Genomic DNA, 10,527 nt, shown 5'->3' with positions numbered 1-10,527 from the left:
ATTGTTCCATAGCTTTGACTGATCTTATTTTGTCTAGAAATTCTATTCTTTTTCTCAATGGCTGGCAGACGTCCATGTATGTTAATCCATTATCTCCCCTTCCAGAAGCAAGGTCAAAGATATATCTGCCTACCAAGCCTGCTGCACTTTGCACAGATTTGTGAGACTTCTCTGGATGTCCCCATTTAAGTCCAAGGGAGCTGTGCTTACATTCAGTGCCTGAGGGTTCTGTTACTGTGTCCTTTCTGACACTTGCTTATAACAATTATAATTTATTATTTATACCCTGCCCATCTGGCTGGGCTTCCCCAGCCACTCTGGGCGGCTTCCAACAAAATATTAAAATACAGTAATTCATCAAAATTAAAATATTCCCTAAAGAGGGCTGCCTTCAGATGTCTTCTAAAAGTCTGGTAGTTGTTGTTCTCTTTGACATCTGGTGGGAGGGTGTTCCACAGGGTGGGTGCCACTACCGAGAAGGCCCTCTGCCTGGTTCCCTGTAACTTGGCTTCTCGCAGTGAGGGAACCGCCAGAAGACACTCGGAATTGGACCACAGTGTCCAGGTAGAACGATGGGGGTGGAGACACTCCTTCATGTTATACGGGGAATATATGGGAAAATGTTATTCTGTATTTATTCAGAAATTTCCTCTCTCTTCCTCCTCCACATGTGGCATTTTTGCAAATAACTGTTGAAGTCGATGGAAATACCTGTGTGCAATGCAGTCAATCATGACCACTCCCTCTCTATCCAGTGGCAATTCCTAGGCTGCATCTGTTGTTCTGAGCTTGAGCTTGAGGTGGTATATAGCACTTTAAGCAGCCATGGCTTCCCCCAAAGGATCTTGGGAATTTTAGTTGTTAAGGATGCTGAGAATTGCTAGAAGACCTCTCACAGGCTAAGAGACCCCTCACAGGGTGACAAGCCCCAGAGCTCCCTGCAAAGAGGGATGCCTTGTTAAAACGCTCTGAAAATTGTAGCTCTGTGAGGTGTAAGAGTGCTTTAGAATAATGGTGCGGATGCGACCACATGTCATTTTGTTTTGTTTACCATCCTGCTTTGCTTTTCAGCTTCACAGAGGTATTTGGTTGACCACAGCTGGAGCAAAACGTACCCTTGATCTAGCCCAGGGATGTCCAACAGGTAGATCGTGATCTACTGGTAGATCGCAAGGTGTCCGTGATAGATCGCTGGACCGTCCCCCCACCCAAAAAAGCTCAACAGCTTAACAACTTTAGCTCCCTTGAAAGTTGGACATGCCTGATCTAGCCTATGCAATAAGGACAGCCCTATCATTAAGCAAAGTGAGGCAGCCGCCTCAGGCAGCAGATGTTAAGACGGAAGCAGCAAGGGCAGCTCCCACCCTCCCGAGTTGGCAGCCCTACTGTGGCTGACCTGAGCTGACTAGCTGTCGTGCCTAGTAGCCTTCTGAAGTGTCACAGACAGTGCCCCTGAGCAAGCAGGCAGAGATAAGCAGGCTTGGCATATGTGCAAAATTTGCTCTGCTCAATGGACACCTACTGACGCAGGGCATCGTTTGAGCAGGCCAACAGGATGGGCATTGAAGAGTTGGAGGACAGAACCGTAGACTCTGCTATACAGCTGCAAATAAAACATTTTAAGTCAGGCACCCCCAAACTCGTCCCTCCAGATGTTTTGGGACTACAGCTCCCATCATCCCTAGCTAACAGGACCAGTGGTCAGGGATGATGGGAATTGTAGTCCCAAAACAACTGGAGGGCCAAGTTTGGGGGTGCCTTTTTAAAGTGTTTTAAGTGCAATATACAATATGACACTAGATGGCGATGGTGAGCCTTATGGAAAATTCAGTGTATTTTAAAAAATGTTTTTTTAAAAAAGCATTTTCAGAACGGTTTTTATATGTTTGCGGATTCCACTTGTGTGTGCCACACAACCTGCCCTCAGCTCCCTCAGCTTGCCTGCCAGTCCAGTTGGCTTTTTCAGGCATGATCTTATCCTTTGCACCAAAATATCTTACACTACCCCTGACTCAAAGGCTGTGCATGCACCATAAATGTAAAACACATGACACCCCACCCCCCAGAAATCCTGTAGTTTGTTAAAGATGCTGGGAATGAAAACTCTATGCGAGCTGCACTTCAGTTCCTAGAATGATTTTGGGGGGAAGCCATGTGCTTTAGACGTGTTTTGAACATCACTTAAATAATGAATATTGACAAACCACCGAATTTAAAACACCAACCGCTTTTCATTCTGGTTTCTTTTGGCAATTGTTTTATATGTACATTTGACTGTGGTGTTCAGCAGAAGCTTCTGTAGATCTACGAAAATAAATAAAAACTATAGATCTTACTTACAGCATGTATCTTCTGAAGGTTTCCTCATGCAGGTAGCTCCCTCAACAACAAGGAGCTGAGGTTTATTGCAGAAGGCCCAAACCAGTACAGTGGTACCTCAGGTTACAGACGCTTCAGGTTACAAACGCTTCAGGTTACAGACTCCGCTAACCCAGAAATCCTACCTTGGGTTAAGAACTTTGCTTCAGGATGAGAACAGAAATCACGCAGTGGCGGCGCAGCAGCAGCAGGAGGCCCCATTAGCTAAAGTGGCACCTCAGGTTAAGAGCAGTTTCAGGATAAGAACGGACCTCCAGAACGAATTAAGTTCTTAACCTGAGGTACCACTGTATTTGGCCTTTACTTGTTGCTAAGATCCATTTGGCAGAAACAATCCATGCATCCACATTGTAGCACCCCTTCCCTCCCACCCACCTCCCTGCTACAAGGAGGATTTTTGATTTTTTATGGTGAAAAAATCTGCTGACATTGTTAAAGAAATTGAGAAGAGCTTTTATAGCTTGTGCCATTCCTGACTTCCAGTTTATAGTCTGGGAACTTCATTTCCACAACAAAAAGGCTAAATCCTTCCCTTGAAATTTGTGGCTGTTTCACGCTGTCCTTAAGTGTTTTGCGTCATAATTGCATTTGTGTACTTGGTGGGCCTTTCCATTAGCTCTGGACTATGTGGGGTGCCCCATGGAAAGGACAAATGTGCAACAAGTTACTCTAATTTCTTTTGTAGCCTTGCAATTTGCAAGATTGCAAGGCTTGGGAGAAAATGGAGGTGGGGGGATTGACCTAGTTTACCTAGCTTAAATGGTGGCAAATAAGGAGAGAATTCTACTCTGTTCACCATTTCTGCTTAAGGAGGACTTATTTGCTTAAGTCCCACAGCTATTTGCACTCCCTTGGTTTTTTTTCTCTCTTTTGAGGAGTCACAGGCCAAGTCACACGACCAAACAGCAGCCTGTGGTCCTCTCTGAAGAGGTTATCACACAGAAGATGGAACAAAGGGACAGATTAAGACCTTTAGAGGCCCTAAGCCTAGGTGCCCACGTATAGATCTAATTCAAAATATAACCAATAATAAACAATAAAATAACATTTTGATTTTTGAAATCAAAACAAAACGCACAGGAAGATGAAAAATAATGTTTCTTCCACTTTATTTATATTTGAAAGAAAACGTTCTCCTGATTTTTCTAACTGTAAAGTCTTTGATCAGATCCTCCAGACTAATTTTACATTTTTGCTTCTATACGTAGTAGAGATAAGGCATCTAGCCTGCCTTGTAGCATTGTTGTCCGGTTGTTCAGCTGAGCAATCTGCGACCATTAATGTTAAAAATCTGGCAATGGACATTTTCTGTGGGGGACACGCTTCCTTTGATGCACGTGCTTATTTTGCCTAATGGTTGATGCAGCCCTGATGGAGTCTGTTGCTCCCAAGGTCAGGTTGGGGACCAATGAGTGGAAATGGCAGGGAAGTAGATTTTGACTAAACAGCAGGGGAAAATTGATTTTATTTATTAATTTAGGGCATTTATAATCTACCCTTTTTCCTCTCTGAGGAGTTCAGGGTCGTGTCCATGGTTCTCCCCTTCCAAATGTAATCCTCACAAAAACCCTGGGAGGTAGGTTAGGCACGATTAATATGAATATTTAATGCTGTAGATGTGGAATCTCCTGTTTTCCACCACAGATGCAACACTGTGGACCACGTGAATGAAGATCATGGACCACTGGTGGTCCATGGATCACCGTGTGGAAATCCCTAGTTTCGAGCAGCCGCCTCCTGTGCTTCAGCTTATGTCCAATCAGTTAAAGGGAGTTCCTACCTGCAGGTTTACAGCATAAAAGGAAAAAGGGACAGGGAGGGAAGAGGGGGAAAATGAGAACTTAAGCAGTACTTGTAGAATGGAATTTTACTTTAATAACTTGCATTATTTAATAATTAAACTATGAATAAAAGCTATGCTTTAATAGCAACAAAAACACAATCACCAATACCTTTCCTTGTAATTTTGATTATATAGTTTAAATTCTATTACTGTTTAATTGCTTTTCAATGATTTCTCCCGTTCAGTTTTGAGCTGCTCTTAATTTTTATCGGTAAGCTGCCTTGATGAGTCCCGGAAAGCAGAGTAGTAATAAATATATAACAACCACCACCACAGTTATTATTGCATTATTTAATAATGCAACTAAAAACCGTTTCGATGCGCGAAGTGATGTTATTTCTACATTTCCTACATTTCTACATTTCCTCCTCCAAGCAGAACCCAGACCGGGCCAGGGGTCGGTTCCCAAGCGTGAGAAACGCCTCTCCTCTCCCCTCTCCTCTCCCACTTTCTTTGGAATGACATCGGGGGTGGGAGGAGGTGAAGATGTTTTGTTTTTTCCCCTGAAGAAAAGGAGCCGCGCTGGCCAGGGGCTAGGAAACAAAAGGCCTGGCCTGGGAGGAGGAGGAGGAGGAGACGAAGAGGAGAGGAGAGCGCTTGTTGTTGGACTGAGGCTGGCAGCAGAGATCTGCGCTCCATCTCTCCAATTCCCCGCATCCTTGCCCGACGACCGGGCCCGCCTGATGGAGCCCACCAGGGCGAGCGCCGAGCAGGCTGCCTGCGAGGAAGCTTTTTGCAGCTCGCTGCTGGACGACATCAAGCAGAGGCTGCTGCACGCCTTCCGGGGACCGGGGGGAGCCGCCGCGCCCCAGCAGCTGCTGATGCCGTCCAGGCCCGCGGCGCCTTGCAAAGGCAGAGGGGTCGAAGTAGCCCGGGAGGAAGCGCGCAGGGCGCACGTCGAGGGCACTATTGCCTGGCTGCGGGTGGAACTGGTGAGTGATTCGGGGGCGGGTTATTCTAGAGATATTTTATTAGATACTTATTTTTACCCCGCCTTACCCCACCACCTAGGACGCGGGTAGTGCTGTGGGTTAAACCACAGAGCCTAGGACTTGCCGATCAGAAGGTTGGTGGTTCGAATCCCCGCAACGGGGTGAGCTCCCGTTGCTCGGTCTCTGCTCCTGCCAACCTAGCAGTTCGAAAGCACGTCAAAGTGCAAGTAGATAAATAGGTACCACTCTGGCGGGAAAGTAAACGGCTTTTCCGTGTACTGCTCTGGTTCGCCAGAAGCGGCTTAGTCATGCTGGACACATGACACGGAAGCTGTACGCCGGCTTCCTCGGCCAGTAAAGCGAAATGAGCACCGCAACCCCAGAGTCAGCCACGACTGGACCTAATGGTCAGGGGTCCCTTGACCTTGACCTTTACCCCACCCGCAGGCGGATTACAGATGAAAACAAGAATTGCAAAAAGCATAGAACTGGAGATTTGGAAGGGACGGGAGGCGGGTTTCCAACTAATCTCAACTAGCTCATATCTGACAGATGGCCACCCAACCGTAGCTGTCAACTTTCCCCCTTTTTTAAGGGAAATTCCCTTATTCCAAATAGGATTCCTCACAAGTAGAAGGAAAAGTTGACAGCTATGCACCCAAACTCTGTTTGATAACCTCCAAGGAAGGATAGTCCATCACCTCTAGTGGGAGTCTGTTCCGCAGTCAAACAGCTCTTACCATCAGAAAGTTCTTCCTGATTCTCCTTCCGTGTGGCTTGAAGCCGTCAGTTTGGAGCAGGAGAAAACAAGTTTGCTCCATCTTCCATGGGACCAGGGTTCAAATCCATGCTTGGCCATGAAGCTCACTGAGTGGCCAGGGGCTGGTCGCTGCCTCTCAGCCTAATCTACCTCGCAGGGTTGGTGTGGGGGTTAAATGAGGAGGAGGAGAACCACGTATGCCACCTTGAGCTCTTTGGAGAGAAAGGAGGGATATAAGTGCAATAAAGGATAACCAGTTTAGGGAGAGGAGGAGCGAAGTGTGCAGATCATAGAAGGTTAGAGCTGCAACTCACCGGTCGACGGACTTGCCTTGATGAGGATCAGGCAGTGTGTATGTTAACAATTGGCGACATTAATGCTGGAAATGGGAGAGGAGAGAGTGCTCTCCTGCTTGAATCCTACTTGCAAGTTTTTTTGAATAGTTAATTTCACTGACACAGGTGTTTTTATTGCTGACCTACTCCCAGCTCCAGCTCCCGTCACTCGTTCTCTCCATGTGAGCAGGAGCTCGAAAACGGTGCAGTTACCAATCATAGAACAGAATCCTAGAATTGTGGAGTTTGAAGGGACCCCCCAGAGTCATCTAGTCCAACCCCAGGTATCTCAGCTGAAGCATCCATGGGAGATAGCCGCCCAATTCCTGCTTTTAAAAAAAATAATCAGCCAGAACTTGCCATTGTCCATATGTAGAAGCCATGCAGATAGATGATCATCCGAACATCTGCAGACGACAGCTGGGTGGCGCTGATGGGAGTTGTAGTCCAAAATATTTGCATCAGTTTGGCAAATGTTAGCATGGGGCTTCTGTTGCTCCGTAGTGAGGAAAATCCGTCCTGCCCCTGATCAGGAGCCCCCCCTTTTTTTAACCTACTCCAACTACATGCAGTCCAAGGATGGATTTGGACACTGACAGAATGCCAGGGCTAAGCGCTGGCACTAATTAAGCCCTTCTGGATGGTGATCGCCTGCTAAAAAGTAATTATCGTCTTTCTGTTCTTTGCAGTTGGAGATGAAGTCCCAGAACCACAAGCTTGCCAAAACTTTGCTGGATTTAAGCATGGAAATACAGAGGCTGAGAAACGAAGCTGACGTGCCAACTGCTCTAGAATCAAAGGCCCTGAGCTTTGCTGCAAGCTCAGAATAACGGAGCTGCTGCGTTTCAGGGAGAAAGCCAGAAGACGCAGCACACAATCCCACCGGCGAGCCTGGCAAAATTGGAAGATTATGTTGCACCGTTAGGTCCGAATTGGTCGGGGAACATGGCTTGAATATTAATGAGAACTCCCGTTAACTTGGCTGGAGAAGGAATGTTAGTTATTATATGAGAATTCAATGCCTCCTTTGGAGTAGAGGAAAGAATGGGACACCTCCAAAGAATGGAATGTCTGCTTTACTTTGCAAATGATTGCTGACTGTTTAATCTGTTTAGTTCAGAACAATCGCCACTCGTCAGGTCACTAAAAAGATGGGAGGGCAACACACACACACACACACACACACACACACACACACACACTGAAATGCAGTGGTTTGGCAGTTATCTGGATCCTCCATTACAAAAGAGTGAATGAACGATGTCTGTTCCAGACCAAACATTCAGGGCAGTCCCAGATTGCCACTACTAACTTTAGTGGGATTCAGGCACACGCCGACAAATTCAGGTTGTGCAATCCAAGACGGTTTAGCACTCTTGTGCAACAAGCCTACTTCTCCTGCAAAAGACTGAACCACCTGCAATAAGGAAAGTGATGGGGGGAAATGCACAGAGAAGCGTGGGGTCACATTGGCTCGATGCAATGCCGTCTGAGCTCCCTGAAAGCAAATGTTCAATAAATAGCTGACATTGTTTAATATCCCTGCAAACTTTATGCAAGCAAATTGGGTTGAATGGTTAAAAAAAAAGGATTATCTGGAGTGATCTCACTGTGAACTTTCTGAGTCTCTGGGGTTTTTTTTTTTTCCAAAAGGCAAAATGTAGCCAGGGGAGTGTGAAGCCAATGAAGCCCCCCCCCCCTAATTTTTTATTAGTTTTCAAACAATTCAACAAATTTAATTCAATTTCAGTACACTATTCCCACTCTGGGTGGCTCCCAACAAAATATTAAAAACACAATAAAATATTAAACACTTCAGATGTCTTCTCAATAAACACAAATGTGTGTCTTTGACTCCGTGTCTGGCAAAAGCACACATGAAAGTGGGGTCCTGATTTGACGAGCAAAGGGGGACATGCATGTGGTGTGCTTGTGTAAAACTCCAACTCCCATTGGCCTCCCCACAGCCTGCTCCTGACATCACTGTCCCCATCAGCTGAGATCTGACAGCAGCTGAACTGGTGAGGGCCATAGCTTAGTGGTGGAGCACGTATCCTGCATGCGGAAGGTCCCAGGTTCAATCCCCGGTGTCTCCAGGTAGGACTGCCTGAATCCCTGCAGAACCACTGCCAGTCTGTGTCTACAGTACTGAGCTAGGTGGGCGTGGTTGGGATAACGCTTATGGTCCAGTTAAAAAATTGCAGGGGGAGATGTGAGTGGTTTAAATCACAAAACCATGGAGTTGGAAGGAATCCTTTGCCCAGCACAGAACTTGAACCCATGACCCTGAGATTAATAAGTCTCATGCTCTGCCAACTAAGCTATCACAGCTTATGAGTGTCAGGCCTAATGAGCAGAGCAGCTCATTCTCAGAGGTCCTAACCCCATGAAAATCAGTTGCCAAGACTGAAAGTCCCCGCCTCCTTTACAGCCATCTAGGTCCCATCCTCTCCAGGGTGTTTTCCAAGCGATCAGAAACTGTGCCTGCTTGCAGCCAACTTCTCCTCCGCCCTTTTCACACCTCTCCTGGTTCTGGGAGACAGGGGGAAGGGGAGATTGTCACAGAGGGAGACACCCTGGCTTCTTCACCAGCCTCTCCTGATTCTGAACTTCTCTCTGCCACAGACTCTCCCTGCCCACTAAACCCTGTTACCTCTTCAGCTTCCAACACCTCCTCCTCCCAGTCTCCTCTCTCTTCTCCCTGTAACCACTCATCGTTGTCGCTCCACCACTCCCCAGGCACTGAGCTAGAGGGCACCTTGATAGAGGCCTCTTCACACCTGGCTATGGCCTCATCCTGCAAATGCCACCAGTAAGATGAAAGGCTGATTCATATGTCTCAATTCACAACTGGTGTGCATTGAAAAACTAATGCAGATGGAGCCCATAATGAAGAAAATACGAAAAACAGCAGGTAAAAATAGATATATTCCTTCCTTTTCCTTTTTGAAAAAAACAAACAAACAATAAGTGGATATATACAATGACTGTGCCCTCTTTACCCGAAAGGCACCAACTCCTGAAGAAAATTCAGAGACGGCAGCGGGCAAAACCCACAGGGGGGTTGGTGCCGTTTGCCGTGCGTAAACGGTGAAATATGTGCGCAGACAAACTTTTTAATTAAAATAGTTCTCTCACCCTATGGCTGGTGGCAGAAGTAAGGGTGACAAATGACGACATTTGCGACGACAAGCTGTTAGGGTCCTAAACGCCTCGGATTACAAAGCAGCGTTAAATCTCTGCGAAAACGAGCTTACAGTCACCTACACAGGGATTACACATAAGTGATGCTTTAAAAAAATAATTTAAAAATGCTGCCACCAAGCTCAAAAATGCCGTGATTATGAGGCCAGCAAGCCTTGCAGTTACCCATACACTTATACATGCTGGGAGCTTGAAATAATACTGCTTATAAATAATGCAGGCAGTAATCCAGAAATAAGCTTTGCTAGCTAGCCCATTATATCCAGATTTCGTACAATGTGCAAAGTTCACAGGAGACGAGACTGCTTTGCATACCAGTATTTAAGGTATTCCAAGCTGTGTGATGCTTCCAGTGAGTGAAAGGACCAGCTCCACACAGGGCAGGTGTAGCGAACCTTTCTCCATCCAGATGTTGCAGAACTACATCTCCCATCTGCCCCAGCAAGCATGGACAATGGTCAGGGATGATGGGAGTTGTAGCTCAGCAACGTGCCGGCAATCCAAAGGGTCAGATCCAACTAAGTCCTACTCAGAGTTGGTGCACTAAAATTAATGGAGCTAAGCTAGTCGTGAAGGGACGCGGGTGGCGCTGTGGGTTAAACCACAGAGTCTAGGACTTGCCGATCAGAAGGTCGGCGGTTCGAATCCCCGTGACGGGGTGAGCTCCCGTTGCTCGGTCCCTGCTCCTGCCAACCTAGCAGTTCGAAAGCACGTCAAAGTGCGAGTAGATAAATAGGTACCGCTCCAGCGGGAAGGTAAACGGCGTTTCTGTGCGCTGCTCTGGTTCGCCAGAAGCGGCTTAGTCATGCTGGCCACATGACCCGGAAGCTGTACGCCGGCTCCCTTGGCCAATAAAGCGAGATGAGCTCTGCAACCCCAGAGTCGGTCACGACTGGACCTAATGGTCAGGGGTCCCTTTACCTTTTTAAGCTAGTCGTGAGCATTACTTTTGATGGGTCTACTCTGAGGAGGGCCAGTATTGGGCCAAAATGTCTTGGGCTGGCCCTGAGCAAGCTCACCCCCACCCCGGCTTTCTTTGTTTGCAAAGCAGGTATGTGCAGACTTATATGCAGA

At 46.9% G+C, this 10,527-nt stretch overlaps 1 protein-coding gene across 1 annotated transcript; it reads left to right on the top strand.

The window, feature by feature from the left end:
* Positions 1–4,665: 4,665 nt before the first annotated feature.
* AARD (alanine and arginine rich domain containing protein) lies at positions 4,666–7,788 on the top strand. Its single transcript, XM_081014003.1, has 2 exons — positions 4,666–5,154; positions 6,939–7,788. The coding sequence occupies exons 1-2, from the start codon at positions 4,681–4,683 to the stop codon at positions 7,077–7,079; spliced, it is 615 nt and encodes a 204-aa protein (XP_080870129.1). The 5' UTR covers positions 4,666–4,680; the 3' UTR covers positions 7,080–7,788.
* The last annotated feature ends 2,739 nt before the right edge of the window (positions 7,789–10,527 follow it).

The sequence above is a fragment of the Podarcis pityusensis genome (genome assembly GCF_964106645.2).
Source record: "Podarcis pityusensis genome assembly, chromosome: 7".
Lineage (NCBI taxonomy): Eukaryota > Metazoa > Chordata > Lepidosauria > Squamata > Lacertidae > Podarcis > Podarcis pityusensis.
Note: the sequence above shows the minus strand (reverse complement) of the source record. Positions and strands in the feature narration are given on the sequence as shown.

What these genes read in the sequence shown, in the direction of transcription:
- AARD (XM_081014003.1), top strand. Translation starts at nt 4,681, where the DNA reads ATGACATCGGGGGTGGGAGGAGGTGAAGATGTTTTGTTTTTTCCCCTG. An exon ending in CCTGGCTGCGGGTGGAACTG is followed by an intron (nt 5,155 to 6,938) that starts GTGAGTGATTCG and finishes TGTTCTTTGCAG; the next exon opens with TTGGAGATGAAGTCCCAGAA.